This window comes from Excalfactoria chinensis, chromosome 10 (assembly GCF_039878825.1).
Source record: "Excalfactoria chinensis isolate bCotChi1 chromosome 10, bCotChi1.hap2, whole genome shotgun sequence".
Lineage (NCBI taxonomy): Eukaryota > Metazoa > Chordata > Aves > Galliformes > Phasianidae > Excalfactoria > Excalfactoria chinensis.
In genome coordinates, this window is record NC_092834.1 from 861,763 (window position 1) to 883,800 (window position 22,038).

At 57.9% G+C, this 22,038-nt stretch overlaps 1 protein-coding gene across 9 annotated transcripts; it reads left to right on the plus strand.

Annotated features, from left to right (window-relative positions):
• The first annotated feature begins 254 nt into the window (after window positions 1–254).
• TLE3 (TLE family member 3, transcriptional corepressor) lies at window positions 255–21,752 on the plus strand. Of its 9 annotated transcripts, none has more exons than XM_072345227.1 (20): window positions 741–1,078; window positions 1,161–1,261; window positions 1,386–1,449; window positions 2,235–2,279; window positions 7,413–7,475; window positions 7,601–7,705; window positions 11,929–12,133; window positions 12,832–12,848; window positions 14,760–14,879; window positions 15,090–15,140; window positions 15,225–15,380; window positions 15,498–15,630; window positions 15,757–15,938; window positions 16,545–16,621; window positions 16,783–17,032; window positions 17,631–17,878; window positions 18,128–18,275; window positions 19,047–19,197; window positions 19,444–19,520; window positions 19,656–21,752. In XM_072345227.1, exons 1-20 carry the CDS (start codon window positions 1,055–1,057, stop codon window positions 19,761–19,763), a joined length of 2,325 nt encoding a protein of 774 aa, XP_072201328.1. In that variant the 5' UTR covers window positions 741–1,054; the 3' UTR covers window positions 19,764–21,752. The 9 variants fall into 9 exon arrangements, with proteins under 9 accessions (XP_072201324.1, XP_072201325.1, XP_072201328.1 ...); XM_072345226.1 differs by having other exon boundaries at window positions 11,932–12,133; window positions 15,757–15,953; XM_072345232.1 differs by having other exon boundaries at window positions 7,601–7,675; window positions 11,932–12,133.
• Window positions 21,753–22,038: the final 286 nt, after the last annotated feature.

The following is a 22,038-nucleotide window of genomic DNA, read 5'->3' on the forward strand; positions in this document are numbered from 1 at the left end:
GGTTTCGCGCCACCTGATTGGGCCGCGCCAATGGGCGCTACGGCGGCGCGCCGCGCGTCCCGCGCTCTCAGACACAAGCCGCCATTGTGACGTCGCCGCCGAGCGCGCCCAATCCCCGCGCGCGCCCTCCCGCCCCCACGTGGGTCCGGCGCGCGGCCATTGGGCGGCAGCGTCGGGGTCTCGCGTGGCTCCGCCCACTTTGGCGGGAGGGCGTGGCGGGAACGGGGGGTTGGCGCGGGGATCGGGGGGGGGGGGGGGGCGCGGGATCGCTGTGGCGGCGGCGCGGGGCCGCGTGCTCCGTGCGCACAGTGCGCAGCGCCGCGGACGCTACGCGGACACAGCGCGGGGAGCAGCGCCACGCACCGCAACGCACCGCAACGCACCGCACGGAGCCGCGCAGCGCCCCGCCCCGCCATGCCCCGCGGAGCCCCTCCGGGACGCGCCTGAACCGGGGGCGGCCGCCGGGGCCGCATCGCATGGACGCGGCCGCCCCCCCCGCGCCGCGCTCCGCACTCAGGAGCCCCCCCCGGCGCGGGGCAGCGCGCGGCGCTTTGTTGGGAGCGGCCGCGGCGCCGTAGCGGTGCTGCTGGGAGCGGCGCTCGGGCGGCTCCGCGCTTTGTCGTTCCGTTGCTGCTCCGCGATTTTCGGGGCCGACTCGGATTATTTTTCGTATTTTTCGGATTTTTTTTTTTTTTTTCCGGACGGATTTTTGGGTTTTTTATTTTATTTTATTTTTTCCTCCCCCCCCCCCCCTTCTTTCTTTTGTCTCTCCCGTTCCTCCCCTCTCGCACTTCCCGCCGCCCTTCCCGTTGCCGTCCTTTCGGTCCCCCCGGCCGTTCCTTTTCCTTCCCCCCTTCCAGCTCTTTCTGCTCTATTTTCTCCGTATTCCTTCCTTTCTTTCTTTCTTTTTACCTCCCCCCGTCTCCGCTCCTCCCGTCCCGAACTCCTTCCGGGTGGGCGGGGGGGGGGCGACGCACCGTCCTCTTCCCCCCCCCCCTCCCCGGACCCCCCCCCCCCCCGCCGCTCTTTGTTCCGCCGCCGGCCCCCCCCGGCCATGTACCCGCAGGGTCGGCACCCGGTGAGTCCCAGCCCCCCCCCCCCCCCCCGCCCTCTCCCCCCATACTCCTCCCCCCCCCCGCTGAGCGCTGTGCCCCCCCCAGGCCCCCCACCAGCCGGGCCAACCGGGCTTCAAATTCACCGTGGCCGAATCGTGCGATCGGATCAAGGACGAGTTTCAGTTCCTGCAGGCTCAGTACCACAGGTACGGCGGGGGGGGCACGCAAAAAAATCTGGGGGGGAACATCGGGACTTGGACCTTCTTCTACCCCCCGCCCCCCTCCCTCCCCCCCCCCCCCCGCAGTCTCTCATCGCTCTGCGTTTCGCAGCCTGAAAGTGGAGTACGACAAGCTGGCCAACGAGAAGACCGAGATGCAGCGCCATTACGTGATGGTGAGTGGGGGGGGGGGGGGGGACACGGCCGAAGGAGTGGGGATGGTGGGAGCCCCTGGGGAAGACATGATGTGGGATGGGGGGGTTGGCACCGAGACACGCTGTGCTGTGTGCCTCCCCCCCCCGGCTGTGCTTTCCTTTTGGGGGGGAGGGGGCGGGAGGAAGGACGGCTCTGAGATGATCCTTCTGCCAGAAAAGGGCAAAGCTGTGGCTGTGGTCCCGCTGGGGACACCCCCCGACCCCCCTCGGAGCCGTTTGGGACCCCCCCCCACCCCAACTCCATCTCAGAGCGATTTGGGGACTCCTCCACTTCAAACAGTTGGGGCATTCCCTCAGCGACTGGGACTCCTCCCTCTAAGCAGTTGCCCCTTCAGCAGCTCGGGGACCTCCCCCCATTTAGCAGTGGGACCCCCCCGAAATGGTTGGGACCCCCAATAACTCTGGCACCCCTCCCCCTCTAAGCGACGTGGGGACCACCACCCCCCTCCCCCCCCCCCGAAGCAATTGGGACCATCCAGTAATTGTGTCCACCCCCCCGCAGCCGTTCAGGACCCCCAGCAGTAATTTGCCCCCCCGGCACTTGGATCCTCCCCCCATCCCCACTTTGTTTCCTGGGGGCAGAGCCGGGGGGGGAGGTGGGGGGCAGAAGTAAACACTCCCCGTGAGTGGGGCTGAAGCCCCTCCAGGTGCACACCACTGCAGCCCCGTGCAACCAGCCGCTGTGTTCGGGCAGTCCCAATTCACAACGCCTTTGTTGCTTTCCCTTTCTTTTCCTCTCCTGCCAGTACTACGAAATGTCCTACGGGCTGAACATCGAGATGCACAAACAGGTGAGCGCCGGGGGAGGCGTGGGGGGGTGGGGGGGGCTCGTTGGGCTCTTGTAGGGGACAGAACGGGCCCTGATGGCAGCAGTGGGTCGGCAGTGGTGCGAGGTTACACTGGGGCGATGGCAACCGCGTGGGGATCTGCGTGCATTGGGAAGCAGGCTGCGTTTTGCAAGGAGCCTTGCGGGGAAGGGACCTCGTGCAGAGAAGATGTGTGCAGCCAGGGCTCTGCGTGCACATCCCGGTGCTGCTGCTGCTGCTCCTTGGTTGCAGCCGTGCTCTGAGCTGCAGGGCACACCCGGGGCGGTGCATCGCTTGGTGCCGAGGAAACCCAGCGTTGTTCGGTGCTGCGTCGGTGGTTTTGGGGTTCTCCTCTTGTGCCATTTGCCCCACGGGGAAAGCAGCGCAGTGTTGCTGCCTTGATAAGATTACAGCTAAAGAGCCTCGGAGCCGTGGGCACATGATGGTAAAACTTAAAGGAATAAAGTTATTATTGAGATGAGAGCCGATTACCGGCGCTGCCGCTGGCGGGCGGACGCGGTTGTGGTGATGCACACTCATGGCAGGGCCGGGCAGCAGTGCAGGCTCGGCAGCAGTGCAGGCTCAGCAGCAGTGCAGGCTCAGCAGCAGTGCAGCTCCGCAGAGCTCTGCTCGGCAGCAGCACCGGAGCAGCGTTGGCAAAGGGTGAGCTGTGCACGGCTGCGCTCCCTGCTGCAAAGGGCAACGGCTGCAGCCGCTGCTCGGGTGCCGTTGGCTCAGGGCTGCTTTTTTTGTTAATTCATTTATTTATTTGGCGTTTGTGTTTTGTTTTGTGATTAAATATTGCCTGCCCCGCGGCCGATCCCAGCAGGTGTGTGCCCAGCCCCTGCCGTGCTCTGTGTTGGGTTGCTTGCTCTCCCCTGGCTGCGTTGGCTTCGCCCTGTGCGAGCGCACGGAGGTGTTGAAATAGAGCACGAAATAAGGCAGGAAAGCACGGAGCTTTTCTGCCGGTGGCAGCGCTGGAAGCGCTTGTTATTTCCCGGATGTTTTGCACCGGGGTTGGGGGGGGGTGGTTGGTTGCATGCGAGAGCTAACTGGGGTGGGGGGGGTTGCACGGGCCGGGTTGGGCTGCTCCGCTGCGCTCCATGCTGCAGCATCGTTGTGTGCTGCCTCCCCCCATGGTGCCGGAGGGGAACCCGGTGGCAAAGTGTGTGTGTGGGGGGGGGGACTCAGCACCAGAGCACCCCCAGCTCCCTCCCCCCCTGTTGCGGGGACCCCCAGCAGCCCCATGGCTGCGCCGCCCCCAGCCCCGGCTGACCCGCTTAGCGGTTGACTTGTGTTTATCTGCACACAATCAAGTAGACTGAAGTGCCTGAATTATTCATGCGGTGTCCTGCCCTCCAGACTTGACTGCGTGTGATTACATCTGCTCGAGACAAACATTGATGGATACTTCATCTTTAAGCAAAAGGGGATTGTCTGGCTGGGGGCTTATATAACAGATTATCTCTTCGGCGCTGAATATTAAGCGCTGCGTTTGCGCCCCGGCTGCGGTGGCGGCTTTTTTTTTCCCCCCTTTTCTGCTCCGTTTCGTGTCTTTCGAAGGGGGAAAACAAAAAAATGATAATGATGGGGCTTCCATTAACAGCTCCGTATGTGGGGAACAGTCGGGAGGTGACGGCGGTGCGGTGCTGCTGGGGGCTGCACCCGGTGCTCTCCGAGCAGCAGAGCTCCGTTTGGGTTCCTCGATGCCCCCGAGGGACCCCCTCGTTCCGGAGCCGATCGCTGCTGGCTGCGATCAGGGGCTGCGGGGCTTCCTAAATAGAAGCGTGTGTTGGGAAGGGGACCCGCTGGCAGGATGTCGGAGTGTTGTTTGGTGGCTGAGCCCTCTTGGTGCTTTCGAGCATCCCTGAGCCACGGCTTTCCCAAAAGCAGAAGCCTTGCTTTCTCCTATGGGATATTCCCAGAGCCCCGTGCACTCTGCGTTGGGAGAGGTGCGTGGAGCTGGTAGGGTGGGCCGCGGTGCTGGGTGGGGGGCTGTGCCCTCCGCTCCCCCTCCCCGAATTTAATTCTCATCAGCGCTGCTCTCCACTTTGCTAATAACGATAGCAGCCACAAATAGCTTTCAACATGCCATTGACAGCCCGGTTGGAGAGAGCACTTGAAATAGTGGTAGACAGCTGAAAGTGCCCATAATTGTGTGCCGGAGTGAGAACCACGCTGCTCAAGGGCCTGATTTCCATGTGCTTACGGAGACAATCTCCCGGCTTCAACAGACGCTGCTGGTGCCGTGTGGGGGTGGGACTGAGCCCCGTCCTAATGCCCTGTGCGGGCCGGAGCGATGTGTGGGGCAGGGCATCTTCTTGGGGGGCTGCTCCCCCAGGAGCATCGCTGGGTGCTTGTTCTTTGCCTGGGAGCTGTAGGGGGGGGGACGTGGGGAGCTGCCTGTCCTGTTGTGCTGGGGTTCGGAGTGGCAGTGAAAAACCTAAATGGTGCTTTTAAAGAGCACACCGGTGCTGCCTTCAATGGGAAGAGGGGCCGGGCGAGCCGTGCCATGCGCCCAGCCTCGTGGCTCTGCTGTTGTCCCACATGTTTCCATCGATGCGATGGGACTGGTTGGGATTTGGTCTGACGTGACCCCAAAACCTGTTCTCAGATGGCACTGGGGGTGGCTCGTTCCTTAGGGCGTCCCATTTCCACTCGGGCCTTTGGGCAGCTCCTCTCAGCCCCGCTCCCTGCAGCGTCATTTAACCTCCCTCTGCCCTGCCCAGGTGGGGGGGGGGGGGGGGGGCGGAGGGGCACAGCTATTTAGCACCGTGCCTGCAGCCGGCGCCTGTCCGCTCTCTGCCCTCAGGGCATGGGGTCGGTGCTTGATTTACAGCCGGCAGCCGTGTGTGCTCTGCTGTGCCAGCCCAGCCATCCTCCCTGCAGCGAGGCACAGCCCTGGCAGGGATGGGATGGGGATTAGTCGGGATTTCGGGTCCGGCTCCTCACCCTTTGCCTGGGGCTGCCTTGGGTGTCCCAGCCTGCTTACATCCCTGAACTTCTCCGGGCATCCTGCTGAGCGCCCCTGCCCTGCCCCCTCCCTGCGTGGTGTCCCGGCTCTCCCCCATGGCTGTGGGTGCAGCAGGCTGTGCCTGCAGCCGAGGCAGGGATGCGGGATGCGGTGCCTGCGGTCGCCATGGCAACCCCGTGCTGGGAATGGGGAATTTTCATGGCTGGAGCTGCCTGGCAGTGAATGGGCCCCGGCGCAGGGCAGTGCTGGGGGTGAAGCCCTCCCCAGCTCCAGGTCTGCCCTTCCTGCCACCAATTAAACGTCTCGTGGGGATAAGTGCTGCTTCACGTGTGCAGAGCGGGTATTTGGAGGCTGTTGGATCTCACGTGAACAGGGAAATCCACGGCTGTAAGCATCGTATCTTAGGCGGAAGCACCCACTTGCTTCTTGGATCCCTTGTGGGAAGTGTCTTTGCTGAAGGTGAAGCTTTACTCCAAATCTTGCCTGGAAATCGGGGTAAAATAGGACAAGAGGGCTGAGAGGGCTCCTGGGGCGCTTTGCTGGAATGGGGGTGTGTTGGTGGTGCCCAGAGAGCACCCAGCATCTCCTCCCTGACCTCTGCATCATGCTGGGTGTGGGGTTCTTCCATTTGCACCCAAACGGCTGTGGCTGAAGGTTGGGTTTGTTCTGGAGCTCAGCAGCACGAAGCCCTCAGCAGCTGCTCCCTGGGAGTGGTGCTGGAGGAGCTGTGCAGCACTGTGTGCTCGCTGCATCCCGACCCACCGAGCATCGGCAGGAGGCCGATATTTAATGGAGTAAATGTTTAATGGAGGCCCAGTTTGTGGACGATCCGATCGATGTATCAAAGCCAAAGCAGCCATTAAGGTGCCCCTATGGCAGAGCAGCGGGCAGCGCAGGCACTGGTGGGGCTCTGGTGCACTGAAGGGCTTAGAGGGGTTTTGCAATGTTACTTTTATGGATGGAGCTCTTCTGTGCTGGGAGCATCCTAAGTGCGGTGCACACTGTGTGCATTCAGGTCCATTATGGCCCCGGCTGCAGCTAATGCACCTGGAGCAAATGGAACAGCTTGGAGATGCCTCTGCCTCAAAGCAGAATGCCAGCAAATTCCCTTGATCTCCTCAAGGGCTAAGAAAAGCAGCAGGTGAAACCCGAGCAGCGATGCTTTCTGCAAAGCTGGTGGCCAGAAATGCTGTGACTGCTTTGAAGCCCAAACAGGCACTGCCCACGTGCTGGCTATAGGGGCCTGGGGCTGTCTGTGCTGCGCTGGTCATCCCCCTGCTTCTGCCTGCTTCTTCAAAGCAATGTTGAGCTGTTGGGTTGGCTATTTTTCCTTCCTCCCACAATGCAAAACTGGGGTTTTCCCCTCTGAAATCTAAAGGAGGACGCACTGCAGTGGGAGAGATGTGCCCCTGCTGCTGGGAGGGAGGGATTTGTGATGGTGCTGCTGCCGTGGGCTGAATCCTTACAGCTGCCCAGGAATTGCTTGGGTTGGGGTAGAGGATGTTATAACAGCAGCAGCAGGGCTGGGATGGGGGGACTGCCATGGGTCTGGGGGAGCTGCCTCCCCTGAAGGCTGTGCCTGGAGATGCTCTCTGTGGGGCATCAGCTGTGATCTGGGCACCCCGACCCTGCAGGAGGAGCTGAAGCACACGATGCTGCCTCACCCCAAAGCCTGTGCCTGGGTTTTCACCAGAGGAAAATGTTATTCTGGGTTAATGGAGACGTTGCAGAAACCACAGTTTGACAGCACGGGCTGTTATTATTAAACTCCTAAATAGTGTGGTCAGGCTGACAGGTGTAAATGGTTACGGGTTAAATTTCTGGAGGGTGATGTAAGGAGGGCAAAAGCAACTCTCTGGCTTTGGTCTGGGCTGGGGAAGGATCCTGATGAGATCAGAGCAAACCAGAGGCTCCACATGGCTTCTGGCTGGGGCTGCAGGGGGCACTTGGTCCCGTGATAGGAAAGGAACCAAAGAGCGAAAGAGCAACCCCTGCCCTGTGCACGTGGGTGTGCTTTCACTGCCTCTTTTGGGAGCTGCAGTTTCCCTTTGGTGTAGATGGGGTTGTGGGGGGGCTCTCATGGTTGCTTATTGCAGGAGGCTGCTTTCTGCTAACCGTTGCTTTTTCTTCTTCCCTTTTTTCAGACAGAAATTGCTAAAAGGCTGAATACCATTTTAGCGCAGATTATGCCTTTTCTGTCACAAGAGGTAAGGTGTCCCTGGGCTCATTTCCCATCAGCAAAATCCACAAGGGTGGTGGGGTTTGGGGGGGAGGGGGGAGCTGTCTGGGTGCCCGCATGCCCTGACCCACACGCCTGCCTCTGTCCCCGCAGCACCAACAGCAAGTTGCACAGGCTGTTGAACGTGCCAAGCAAGTGACAATGACGGAGTTGAATGCTATCATCGGGGTACGTGGACTTCCCAATCTGCCTCTCACCGTGTGTATACCCCTTTTATTCCTATCATTTACCATAACCAGAGGCAACCCTGCGTTCGGGCGGCATCAGGGATGGGCAGCACCCCGAATCCGACCGTCCCCAGATCCCTGATCCGGCACTGAGCGATGCGGTGGCACTGCTCCCCAATTATCCCCAGCACCAAACACACACATCCCCAGGCTGGGACTGTGCCTGGTTCCCGTTCCCCGCAGCCCCCCAGCCCAGGTTTGCCTCTGCTGTACTGTTGATGTGAACCGTGGTGCACGCGTGGCAGAGCTGTTCCATGCATTGACCTTTACCCGCTTGAGCGTTACGTGGATCTCGAGGGGTTTTAAGACTTAACGGGTCTGAATATCTCTGTAAGTGATGTAACGTTGTCCTCAGCCCTGCAGGAAGCCCACCACATGCTGGATCTCCTTACCGTGGATAGCAGATCCCCGATGGGCATCCCTGCCTTGGGAGCTCTTTGGCATTGGGTGTCTGTTTTGAAAATCACTTGATATTTATGTTTTTGCAGCAATGATTTGCGCTTCTTTCTCCCTCTGCAAGGAGCTTTTTCGCCCTGCTTGCATTTACTTCGTGCTGTTATGGAGGGAGAGCCCGTCTCCTTGCTGCTGCAGTGGTGGGAGCACAGCTCTGCGCATCCTGCAGAACCTGGGGGCTCTGTGGGCATTATTCCATTTTAATGGGTGCTCTGAGAGGCTTTGGGTGGGAGGCTCTGCTTTGGTTCACCGCTCGGAGCCGTAGCGTGGAGTCAAGGCAGCTAGAGGCAGATATTGGAATTCAATTAAGGTAAATGAGCGGGGCTCGTGACCCCCATTTTCAAGGTAATTGCTTCCTTGGATCAGCGCTAACACGAGTGTCACCCCGTTGTTAAGCAGCCAGCCATGTAATCGTTTTGCCTGATGGAGCTTCACGAGGCAGGAATTGGGGACAGTGAGGAGAGTGTTGCAGCTGAGCACAGCCCTGCGTGCCCAGAGCATCCCACAGCAAAGGGCACCCCAACCCATGGGATTGGGCATGGCAGCGGGCATTGCCATGGGCACCCCAATGGGCATCTCCATCCTATTCTGGTGGGCATGGGCATCCCACTCTGCACAGTTGGTGTAATGGTGCTCCTGGTGATGTGAATGCCCAGGCAGGGCTATGTACAATGCACAGTGCTGGGGATGCTGCAGATGCACCGCTGATGTGCACCAGTGCCTTGGAGCAGGTGCCAAAAACCAAATTGATGCATGCAAGAAAAAGAACAAGGCACCAAATCATTCAAACCTTCTTTTTTTTCTTCCCTGCCCCTTTTGAGGTCAAGAACTGTTAATTTTATGCATCTAGGCCATTGTCTCACAGTTTCTCTGCTTCAGGCTTCTGTGAAATTGAGCCCTTGATTTGGTTATAGCTCTGGAAATGATTAGACTACTTTACTAAATTTAACGCAAGTGGTGAACTTAAGTGGTGAACCATTAAATCGGTTAACAAAGGCATGAAGCATGATGTACGTAATCCAATTAAAAACACTCTACGTAGGAGATACTCCTTGCCAGCCTTTCCCATCAACCGTAACCTCTTCGTATCTTACCCGTATTTGCCTGGTGCACACCGAGAGACCCTGCGAGGGCAACGCAGCCGTCGTGGCTCCTGGTGTGGGCTGGGATCTGATCCTCAGGTGCTCTGAGAGCAGAATTTCACCATTTACCTGCGCCGGGGTTGCAGCACTTTGTTGCAGGGTGCCGTCTCAGGATTTAAATGCGACGTTGAGCGGTGGAATGCCCCAGTGCAGAGCGTTGCTCTGGATCTGCCCTTTGTGTTGGAGCAGTGCTGGAAGATGCAGTTTTGACCTGGAAGCAACAAGACTGCTACTGCATCCCTGCGATTTCCGTGGTGCTTTGTCAAGCAGAGCTGGGGCTTGCAGCCCTCCACCCCTGGCATCGGGCACCGCTGTGCAGTGCAGCTCCAGCTCTGGGGCTGCAGCTGTGGGGATGGTTTTTGGTGCTGGAGCTCTGGTTGTACCTGTGGGGCTGTTGGGAAATTCCCGTGGATGTGGGGTTTGAAAACCATCTATTTTGGGGATGAGATGAAGCTGGAGAGGGATGGCATTTCTCAGCTGAGGAGCATCGCCAAGACCTGCTGCGTCCCACTGCTCTGCTGTGCAGGATTTCCACCACTCTGCATCCTCCAGGAGGGACCTGAGCCACCAGCTCCGCAATGCTCCTGCCTCTGCAGGGGAGGAAAGTGCCCCATCCGTGTTCTTTGGATCCATCGCAGGACGTCGTGCCTTGGTGCTCATTTCCACACCTCTGCCGATCCCACGCTGCTCAGTGAACCACAGGATGGATGTGTTTGCCACCAGCTTAAATAAAAAGGAAGAACCGGTGTTTTTCTGCTCTGTTGGAGGGAGAGGCTCAGAGGGCTGAGCCGTCCTTGTTGTGCCCCACCTGGGCTTGGCTGTTGCAAGGCTGTGAGCCCTGATGCTGCATGGAATCTGCCTCCTGTCCCATTGGGATGCTGCTACTGCTGCTGCTCCCTGGATTTGGTTACCCCCTGTGCCTGCTTGTGCCCACCGAGGAGGACGTGTTGGATCTCATTGCTGGAAAGCCACCACCAGGGCTGCTCTCCAAGGGAATGCTCAAGCACCATGGCCTCAACCTCGCTGAAATGGGTGGAAAGGCTGTGAGGCTGGGATTGGAGAGAGCTCATTGATTTCAGCAGGAGGATCAGCCCTGTTCCTCCTTCCCTGAGATGGGGAGGATCCATCCTGGGATGTTGGCAGCATCTGGCAATGCTGGGAGCACTGGGCATGGTTTTGGGCAGTGGCTCCTGAGGATCCTCCCTGCTCTGCACTATGGATGGAGCAGCGACACGTAGCAGAAGCCAAAGAAATAAAAAGCTGCATTGGAGAGGACCAAGTGATTTATGCTTTTTTTCTACCAGCGCTGTGGATGTCTAATTGCATTCTGGATCTGCCTTCTGCCACAGCTGAGACCTTTGCACTGCCCGGAAGGAGCTGTGTTTGCAGATCATGCATCTCCTCCCCTGAAACTGCAACTGCTTCCTTTCCTGTCTGACTCCTGGTCACATCCTGGGTGGATCTCCCCGGTGCCTCCCATGAGGGTGCAGGAGGTGGGCAGGGATGGGTCACACCCCGCTCCATATTCATCAGTGCTCCTCCCCCCTGCCTCTCGGGGCTGCTCCTGAAGCCAGGAGCTGGGTGGGACCTGAGAGAAGTTGGTCTGTGTGCAGGGGACTTTCCAGAGAGCTGTGCTCCATGCAAGTGCTGCAGCAGGACCTGGGCGTTTGCAGTGTGCAAAGAGCTGGGTGTGCGCCACCCTGCAGCTCACCTGCTCTGTGCAGCCTTCAGGAGCCCTTTCTCCCTGCACAGTGGTGGCACAGCAGGTGCAGAAGTCTCCTTGTAGGCCTTTCTTGGCACTCGTTTCCCCACTGCATTTTATGAGCTGTGGGTGACGTTCTCTGCGCTGCCCCATGGGGCTGCACTGGGCTCACCCAGCACTGCAGAGCACACAGCGGTGCATCCTCCAGCAGTGCCAGGTTGCTGCAAATCTCCTTGATGTAAACACAGCCTCCTCCTTAAGAGCTGTACATGTGGGTTTTTTGGTTTCTTGCTGTGGTTTGTACCAGACTGTGCTGCAGTGTCTTGCTGGGATCCCTGTGCATCACGGTGCAGCACAGCCCTGGCAGTGGGATAAGGGCTGTCTCCTGCCTTCAGCTTGTGGCAGCCTGCTTCCCGTAACCTATTAACTTTCAGTTTGTTTTCTTGGCAATTGAAACAGCAGCATGAGGGATGCTCTTCCTTTTCTCCCCTTCCTCATCCCACACCGTGCCCACCTCCAGCTGCAGAGGTTGGGGCTGTACCCATGGCTCCATGATGCCTGGTGGGTGGGGGGGAATGGTTGCCTGCAGCATCAGCTGCCCAGATGCTTTATGCAGAGCCATCTTCTGCAACATGGGCAGCATTTGCATTTATGCTTATTTCCATTGAAAAGCCAAATAGTGCAAATCTGCAGCAGTGATGCAGGTTGCCTTGAATTGAGGATGACTCGCACACTGAGATACGTGTGCTGGGCACATGGGGCCGTTCCTTCCCATCCCTCCTGCTTAACCCGGTTCTCCTTGCAGCCAACTGAGCGGAGCGTGAGCACAGCTCGAGATGCAGCCCTGCTATCTCAGAGGCCGTGCCCCGTCCCCGCTCACCGCTGCTCTCATTGCAGCAGCAGCAGCTCCAGGCGCAGCACCTCTCCCACGCCGCCCACGGACCCCCGGTCCAGCTGCCGCCGCACCCCTCTGGCCTGCAGCCCCCCGGCATCCCACCCGTCACCGGCAGCAGTTCAGGGCTGCTGGCGCTCGGTGCGTTGGGCAGCCAGGCACACCTGGCCGTCAAGGATGAGAAGAACCACCACGACCTGGACCACAGAGGTGAGAGCTTCCTCTGACCTGCTCCAGGGCCGGGCTCACCCTGAGCAGTGCTCTGCGGATGCCCGGTCGTTGCAGTCCAGCTTGTTTTCTCTTGCAATGAGTGGTAAATAGGCCTTTTTGGAAGGGAAAAATGCTGGGTGGGTTCAGTGTTCCCATGCAGAGCCACCTGTGTGTCAGCACAAGGAGATGAGGGCTTTTCCCATTAAGGCCCTGTTTGCCCCCGGTGGTCCCCCTGCAGCACCAGGTGTGTTGGGGCTGTTCTCCTTGCAGAAGGACAAAAATACCAATAGCAATTATCCAGTGGTTTGCATGTCTCTGCATGGGTCTGAATAACCCAGCAGTCCCCATGGATACCGGGTATCAATGGCCAAATGCATCTGGCAGCCATGGGGGGGGGGTGGGAACCACTGCTGTGTTGGTGACTGTGAGTGGAGCCCTCAGCTCAGCGCTGTCCCCACGTGTTTCAGTGCATCTCCATGTGCTGTTTGTTCTGAAGAGAAGCGGAGGGGGGTGGGGAGGAGGCAGCAGGTGAGGGGAGATGGGGTGGAAGCGATGCTGGAGAGCCTGGATGTGTTCTGGGTGTGGGGCTATGGGGGGGGGTCCGTGTCTGTTTCCCTGTTCCAGCACCCATTGTAACTGCAGTCTTCTCTCTCCCCTTTGCTTTGTCTGTGCCCTCTGACCCCAACTGCTGCCAACAGAGCGGGACTCAAGTGCGGTGAGTGCAGCACCCCCTCCCCATCCTAATATCTCCGCTTCTGAGCGCGGTTTTGTTTCAGCTCTTCTTTGAACCAGGCTGCCCCGGGGTGTGAGGCTCGAGGGGGGGGACCTTTGGGGCTGATCCTAGGGAGAAGGGAGAGAAGCAAGCCAGATTCCCCCACTGGCTGTGCCAGGATCCCCCCCTCCCATGCCAGATGTGTGGGGTCAGACCTCCCTCACTGCTGTGCTCTGAGGTCGGGTCGCGACTGAGTGAGCGCCGTGAATGGGGCGCAGCCGAGTCAGCGCGGGTAAAAAGATCCGTCGGCGATTAGGAAAGCTATTTTATTCCTGATCACTCTTCTATTATCTTGGGTCATCTAATCTGCCGGGCTGGTTGGGGCTATTACGCCGCGTTAAGTAGGACTCGGAAGGTCAAGCAGTTAACTAACCAGCTAAATAACCACGGTGGAGGGTGGCCATCACCTCCAGCAGTGATTGGATTGTTTTAATCTATCTTTTCCCTCTGCCCCCCCAGCACAGCTCTCCCTCCACTGCAGTGGGGCTGGGGGGGGGGGGGGGGTTGCAGCCTGTGTCCCTTGTGCTGCAAGGGATGGGGGTTGGAAGGCGAGGGGGGGGCGGGAAGAAAAGCACTATTGAGCAGGGAGAGGAGAATTGGGCGTCGTTAACCTGCCCCCGTGGGGAGGGGGGCTGTGAAGGATGGCAGCGCTCTCAATCTCTAAAGCAAAGCGCGGGGTATTCCCCGTGGAGGTTTAATGCGCGCGATAATCAGCGTTAGTCATTCATATTTTCCTAGCCTTGCCTGAGCAATAAAAAATATTTAGTTTCTTGGCGGCGCGCCAGCAGAAGGCTGAATGGATCGATGCCTCTAAATGCTTGACATGATTCTCTGGTAGCTGCGAGGTTTTTTTCAGCATGACTGCCTGAGAAGAAAGACCCCGGTGTTATCCAAAGCTGCTTATTGGGTACCGAGGAGAAACATGAACTGCTTTAGTTCTCCCTTTCAGGCGGGGAAGAAAGGCGGGCAGAGGGGCTCAGGAAGGTGGCTGCTGAGCGGGGGCTGCGAGCTCTGTGATGAAATACAGTGATGGTGATGGCTTCTGTGGCTGTGAGGAGCTCATTGCAGCACGAGGCCGGGCTTCCCGCAGCCCCGGCACAGCTCTCAGCTGCCATTTTTGCTCCATCCCCACGTCGGGGCTGCTCTGGGGAAGCTGGCGTGTCGGATGTGTCCCAGTGGGTGCACAAAGCCCTGCCCGCAGTGCTTGGCTGCAGGAAAAATGCTATTGAGGTGTGCTTTTCCAAATGGTTTTGAATGCCCTTTGGCTTGGTGGAGTTTGGCTTAACCGAGGCTGAGATAAAGCAGCTCTTGGCAGCTCTGCCCTTTGGTCCCCTAATAAAAGCTGGGGATGGAGGCCATGGCTCTGCAGGGACTGCAGGTTCCCTGGGGCTGGGCTCCTGGTGCAGAGCCCCGTTGGGCTGCAGCCTGCTGTTGGGTGCATCCACGTTGGTTGCATGGATGCTGTGTCTGCATTGGTTCAATGGGCGGACGGTGCTTCGATGTTGGATACATGGCACATCCATATCTACCAGCAGCCTCCATGGGTTGCAGCAGCTGCCAGGGAGCTGCTCTGTTTCCTGCTGCTTCCTAGCAGGATTTCCTCTTTTCAACAACAAACAGTTCCTCCCCTTTCTCTGCTTTGGTGGCAGACAGGCTCAGGTGCCCATAAGGAGCCCATCTTGAGGTGATATTCAGTGAGGATGTGTGGTTTGGGCCACGGGTCTTGCCCTGCTGTTGGGGTTTTGCAGCCAGGGGGTGCCTTGTAGACTCAGTGCTGGGCAAAAGGCTGTTGGCTGTGCCCTTGAGTCCCATTCTCCCATGCATGCCACTCAAATGTGTTTGCTGTTATTGCAGAATAACTCCGTTTCGCCCTCGGAAAGCCTGAGAGCCAGCGAGAAGCACCGGAGCTCCACAGACTACAGCATCGACTCCAAAAAGAGGAAAGCAGAGGAGAAGGACAGCATGAGCCGATATGTGAGCTATGGGGGGTTCCTCACAGCCCGGGGCTGGGAGCTGCATGGGAATGTGCCTGCAGAGTGCAGCACAGGAGCCCCATGGGTGGGGGCAGGCTGGGTGTGGGTAGAATCTTGCCAAGGCTGTCGCTGTGCCCTGTGGGTGCCGTAGGGGGTTTGGCTCTGTGGGTTTTGCAGCTCTGCAGGGCTGTAACTTAATGCTGCCTTTCAGGACAGCGATGGTGACAAAAGCGACGACCTCGTCGTTGATGTCTCCAACGAGGTGAGCCGTGGGGTGTTTTGGTCTCACTGCTCTGGGGTCCCACAGGGTGGTGTTGGGTTACGAGTGCTTTCTCCTGCCTTGCAGGACCCTGCCACCCCCCGGGTCAGCCCGGCCCACTCCCCACCAGAGAACGGCCTGGACAAAGCCCGTGGGCTGAAGAAGGGGGATGCACCCAACAGCCCGGCCTCAGTCGCCTCCTCCAGCAGCACTCCCTCCTCCAAGACTAAAGACTTGGGCCACGTATGTGCTGTGCTGTGTATCCTGCTGCAGGGCTCTCCAACCCCCCTCCCCCCCCGGCAGCTGGACTTCATCCTTTACATTTTGTTTTTCTGGTGTTTGTTTTTTTCCTGCATCCAGAACGACAAATCATCAACACCTGGACTCAAATCCAACACTCCCACACCGAGGAATGATGCCCCAACCCCAGGGACGAGCAGCACCCCAGGGCTGAGGCCGATGCCTGGCAAGCCAAGCGGCATGGACCCACTGGGTGGGTACCGCAGCATCATGGGGGGTACCAGGGACCTCACCCTGCTTTGGGTGTTGGGGACAGGGTGAGCAGGGTAGCACAGCCATTGCTTCACACCCCCTGACCGCATCCCTGACCCTCCCACAGCCTCAGCCCTGCGGACACCCATCTCCATCGCGGGTTCCTACGCGGCCCCGTTTGCCATGATGGGGCACCACGAGATGAATGGCTCTCTGACCAGCCCCGGTGCCTACGCTGGCCTGCACAACATCCCCCCACAGATGAGTGCTGCAGCCGCCGCCGCCGCTGCCTATGGCCGGTCGCCAATGGTGAGCTTTGGAGCTGTACGTAGCACTTTTAGCTCCTTTTTTCGCTCCCGGTGGGTGCGGGGAGGGCTTGGGCTGCATGGTGTTGGGGTTGAAACGGGCTCTTCACTCCATGGTTTGGGTTGGCTCGTGTTGTGGGATGCAGAAGTTGGGGTGCATGCTGTTGGGATGCTGTGTGCCCCATGGTGTTGATGGAGTATCCTATGCTCTGCCCATGAGAATAACTCCCTGCATGACCACCTTCCCCTGAGTACTGATACTGATAAGTCCTTATGTGTATATTTTAACATAAAGCACGGTCAAAATAGTAATTAAACTACTTGCAATTAATACAGAAATTGGGATTTCAATTACACTGGGGCACAGACTGCCTGTCCCAGGGACACGGGAGTGAGGTGGGGAGGGTGAGCAAGTCATGTGCTGACCCTTCCAGGCCCATAATGCTGTTTCATTTCCAAATCCATCCCCTTTCTGGTGAGGGTGGGGGGGAATGGCTTTAAGCTATCAAGCAACAATATTGAGGGCAAATGAGGGGTTGTGGGTGTGTGGGGCTTGTGGATGGGATGCTGATGATCGCCATGCTCATCTCATCCGCACGTCTTTTGACAGGTTGGCTTTGACCCACACCCACCCATGCGGGCCCCTGGGCTGCCCACCAGCCTGGCATCCATCCCTGGAGGGAAGCCGTAAGCACCTCTTGGTTTTCTGTGGGGTTTCACCTGGGAGGGGACTGCCCACATTGCTTGGGGTTGGCCGAGCAGTGTTAGCCCCAGTGCCACCTGCACGCTGCGTTTGCAGCAGGGCTGTTCTAGGGGTTCACCTCTGTGTTTCCCCCCCACCTCGACAGAGCTTACTCGTTTCACGTCAGTGCTGACGGGCAGATGCAGCCAGTCCCCTTTCCCCACGACGCTCTGGCTGGCCCCGGCATCCCTCGGCACGCGCGGCAGATCAACACGCTGAGCCATGGTGAGGTGGTGTGTGCCGTCACCATCAGCAACCCCACCCGGCACGTGTACACAGGTGGCAAGGGCTGTGTGAAGATCTGGGACATCAGCCAGCCTGGCAGCAAGAGCCCCATCTCCCAGCTGGACTGCCTGGTAAGGCACGGGGTAGGTGGGAGACGTGCAGCGTGTGTGAGCTGTAGTGTGTCACTGCTGGTCCCCAGGAGCGATTGAGAGCTGTTGTGGGGCTGCTGTAGCAGCCTTCTTAGAGGCTTTGTAGGGCTTTCTAGGTTAGAAAAGCTCTGATTGTCGTCATGCCCAACGGCTGTCCCACCTCAACCAGGTCTACCACTAAACCATGCCCTTATGTGCAACACCTGTGTGCTGCTTAAGCGCCTCCAGGAATGGGGACTCAGCTGCCTCTCTGTACAGGCAGTTCTAAGCCTTTGTGACCGTTGTCATGAAGAAATTCTCCCTAATATCCAAACTAATCCTCCTCTGGTGCAACTTGAGGGCATGTCCTTTTGTCTTCTGGCTCAGGAGAAGAGAGAAGAGACCAACCCACCTTGCTGCAGCCTCCTCTGAGGTTGTTGTAGGGAGCAGTCAGCTCTCCCTTAAGTCTTCTCTAGGCTGACTAACCCCAGGTTCCTCCTTGGTCCTGCTGGCCACCCTGTTTTTGATACAAGCCATCCCTCTGCTTTCCCCTCCTATCCCCCTTACACTAACAGCATCATCACCTCCCTTCCTCCTGCAGAACAGGGATAACTACATCCGCTCCTGCAAGCTGCTCCCCGACGGCCGCACGCTGATCGTTGGGGGGGAGGCCAGCACGCTCACCATCTGGGACCTGGCCTCCCCCACACCCCGCATCAAGGCTGAGCTCACCTCCTCGGCGCCCGCCTGCTACGCGTTGGCCATCAGCCCCGACGCCAAAGTCTGCTTCTCCTGCTGCAGCGACGGCAACATCGCCGTGTGGGACCTGCACAACCAGACCCTGGTCAGGTGAGCGGGGGGGGGGTTCCCGGTGTGCTTGGGGTGGGGGATGCCACAGAGGTGCCACCTGAGTGTTGGTGCATGTGAGGTTGCTCTCCTGGTGGGGATGCTGCAGCAGAGCAGAACCATGAGCAGACAAACCCCAAGCGCAGTGTGTTTGTAGTATCATTCGCCCTCAGCGCTGCCTGCATGGGCTATGCCGAGCCTTTTGCCATTCTAGAGATGAATTATTGCTCTGCTTTATTTCTTTCTTCCAAGGCAATTCCAAGGCCACACAGACGGTGCCAGCTGCATAGACATCTCACACGATGGTACGAAGCTGTGGACGGGGGGACTGGACAACACGGTGCGCTCCTGGGACCTGCGGGAAGGGAGGCAGCTGCAGCAGCACGACTTCACCTCCCAGGTGGGCACAGGACCCTCGGGCAGGTCCTGGCCTCACGCAGCCCTTGTGGAAGGGTTGTGCGTCGGTGGGCCAGGTTTTGGGAGCTCTGTGTGGTGATGGAGCTCTTCTTGCCAGGCAGGTGCCCTGCACACCCCTGCCTGGCTGTGTGTGTGCACGTTCCAGGTGCCTTGGGTGCAGTGCGGAGTGTTTGAAGCAGTAGAGCTCTCTGGTTCTGGTTTTAGCCCCACTTTTTTTGCTTTTTCATGTGGTGCAAGATTGGGCTTCTATCAAGAAAGCAATGCTTGCATAGGGTACCACGTGACATTACAAAGCTGGATGTCCTTGTTTCCAGCCCATAGCAGCCATGACTTGGAGCTCTGTCAGCCTTGCTGTCTTCCCTGAGGTTTCCTATTCTGGATGTGCCAGCTGTGTGGCTTTCCCCTGGCTCTCCATGTTTCAGCATCAGAAATGGCAGGGGAGGACAGGGCCACGTCCCTTCCAGCCTGTCAGGTTGCTGCTTCTCAGACTCGCTGACCTTGCTGTCAGCTCTGTGGGCACAGCTGCCCCATTAAAACCAAGCAGAGGAATGAAGGCTTTGGCTTTGCGCTTGACTCCATGCACACGTGCAGCTTTGCATTTAATTGCACCAAGGCAGAGGAAGAGCTAGCAGTGAATGCTCACCTCCTCTCCCCTGCCCAGCTGCACTCTCCCAGTGTTAAATCCTGGTGTCAGGGCTTGGGATGCTGTGGGGCCACGTGTGCTTACAGGTGGCAACCTGTTCTGTGCCCTCAGATCTTCTCGCTGGGGTACTGCCCCACGGGCGAGTGGCTGGCAGTGGGCATGGAGAGCAGCAACGTGGAAGTGCTGCACCACACCAAGCCCGACAAGTACCAGCTGCACCTGCACGAGAGCTGCGTCCTCTCCCTCAAGTTCGCCTACTGCGGTGAGTGCTGGCAGGGCCACGACGGTGTTACTGCTGTGCAGCAATGCTGCTCTGCCTGCCCATGGGAACCCCACAGGGGGAGGGGTGTGCACAGGGGTGGGCACCTCCAGAAAACCTGCTGCTTTTCCAATGGCTCCAATTCTCCAAAACGCCCAACTTGTGCAATGGGAGCTCAGCGCAGGGAGCTGCGTGCCCACCTGGCTGTGCTCGTGGCGTTGGGTGCTGATGCCGTTCCCATGTCTGCAGGTAAATGGTTTGTGAGCACGGGGAAGGACAACCTGCTCAACGCGTGGAGGACACCCTACGGGGCAAGCATCTTCCAGGTAGGGGCTGCTTTGCTGGGGGCACGGGGGCCGCCTGATTCTATGCAGCACCATCAAGAAACCACACTGATCCATTTCCTATTTGTTTTTTTCCCTCCCTGTTTCCATCTTTTCTCCCCATTCCTCCGCCCTCAGTCCAAGGAATCCTCGTCGGTCTTAAGCTGCGACATCTCAGCAGACGACAAATACATCGTCACGGGCTCTGGGGACAAGAAGGCCACAGTCTACGAGGTCATCTACTGAGGGGACGCAGCGGTGGTGCCGCAGGCTCGGCGCTGGAGCAGCGCTCAGGGCAGCACCGGGATGGGATCGCTCGCTGGAGCTGCACCTCTGTGCCCACCCGGCACCCATATGGATTGACTTGGAGGTCTGCAAACATGGCACACGCGTCGAAGCCCTGAACGAATTTGTGGTTTGGTTTTAGGCTTTGGGGCTGATTCTTTTTTTTTGGGGGGGGGTTGTTTTTGTTGGGTTTTTTTGTCCCCATTTTTTGGTCTTTTTTTTTTGGGTTTTTTTTTTGGTTCCCTGGTTCTTTCCATCTGCGCTTTGGTGGCACTATCAAAGGACTGACCTTTTTTTTATCGTGACTTTTTGTTCTTTTTGGTGCATCCCGCATTAAGACTTGTGAAAAGTGTAAATACCGGACTAGTACATAGCGTGGGAAGGGGGGGGACCCTCCCGGTACACTAGGTGTGTATTTTCGTCTGCTGTAATTGTATCCCACTGATGGGTTTGGTGGTGGCAATTTTTATTATATCCCCCCCATCCCCCCTTTCCCTTTTTCCCCCCCAATGCATCCATTTGGGATGCGACCCGGACGTGCAGCGCGTAACCGGACTGAGCAAAGTGTCCTCTGGTGAAGTCGTTCCTCCTGTGATCCCCGTGCGTTGTTCGGTGTTGTGTGTGCGGACGCTGTCGGGGCTGAGCTCGGTCGGATCCCTGGCTGCTGCCGGACGTCGGCGACACAATCACGTTTTTATATGGACTTTTCTTTTTGTGCTCGTATGTTTGAAGCAAAAGGGGGAGGCCCACGATCCGGGAATCATCCGCTCGAGCCCTTCTTGGTCTTTTGGGACGTAAAGCGACGAGGAGTGATTTCAAAGAAAAAGCATAGTAAAATTCAGCTCAGGGAGCCACGAAAGATAATAGCAACTTAATGTGTTTTTTTTGTATTCAAATGAAAGTAAAGAATTAGAATTGATAACCTTTAAAAAATACAGTTTTTTTAAAGCAAAGTTGACTAACAAGTAGGGTTTGTGTGTGGTGGGGGGGGGGGAAGGGGTTTGGGTAGGGTCCTGTGGCTGTATGGGCTCGTGTCTGCTGGGCTGTAGGTCCGGATGAAGCAACACCCATCCCTGCACAGGGCCTGCATTGCAGCATTTTGTACTGAAAGGGTTTCAAAAAACAAAAAGAACAAGAGAACGGGAAATAAAAGTATTTGTGTAGCAGAAGCGCTCGCCCTGTATTGTAGCACACGGGAGAGGATTTTGATACTTTGTTTTGTATGGATTCTTTTGTAATTGTTTCCCCCCCCCCCCCCCCCCTTGCCATGTTAACCCGGTGGAGGACTGAGGAGGTGATGGTGAGGATGTGGGCAGCGCTGTGGCCGCAGGGGAGATGTGCTGGAGCAGAGAGAGGAGCTATGGTGGGCAGTGGCCTTTCCCCCTCAGAGCGGTGCTTCTGAGCTCTTTTGCCTTTTTCTTTGCAAAACCCAAGTGAAGAACCCAGGCTGATGGCGGCTGCCCTGCGTGGCTCCTCGGTGCCAGCCCAGATGGAGGAGCTGGGATTGATCTGTGCGCTCCTTACCCCATGAGGAAAGGGGAGAAGTGCTTTTTACAGCTGCATCAGAGCAACGGTTTGAAGGGGGGGTTGGGCTGAGCTGAAGGACTGTGCAGCCTCATCCTGCAGCTCTTTGTGCTGTGCGGCCACACTGCTGGGCTGCACCCACGGCCCTATGGAGCATCCCCTGCTCTGTGGCACTGAAAGGGCTCGGAGCACCCCAGGGCTGTGCCCCCAGGCCTGGCTTTGCTTGTATTGGTGCTTTGTTTTCCTCCACCCCCCCTGCCCAGGAGCTGTGCATAGCGGAGTTGGCAGCAGGGCGCTGAGTCGGACCTCTCCACTTGACACCAAAGTATGTAGCAGAACCTGTACAGCTGTTAATAACCACAACTGGCTTTTGTATAAAAGGAGAGAGAGAGAGAAAAAAAAAAGAATAAAAAGTCAATGTAATGAAGCTCAAATGGAGGCACGGTGTCTATAAACCATTTCATCTTTGTTGTTAGCAAAAGTGATGTGCGTAGCAAGAAGCTGTCCTGCATGGGGGGCCTGGGGTGTGAGGCCCCTCTGCGTGCTGCAGGGTGACACTGCCCCATGGATTTCAGCTGGAGAATGAGCCGTGCAGAGGAATGCAGACCCCAGCACTCAACTCCTCCATGTCCTCAAGCCGGATGCTTTGGTTCTCTGGAGACGCAGCGTGGCACTGCCTGCATTGCTGGGAGCTGAGAGAAGCCACGACCCC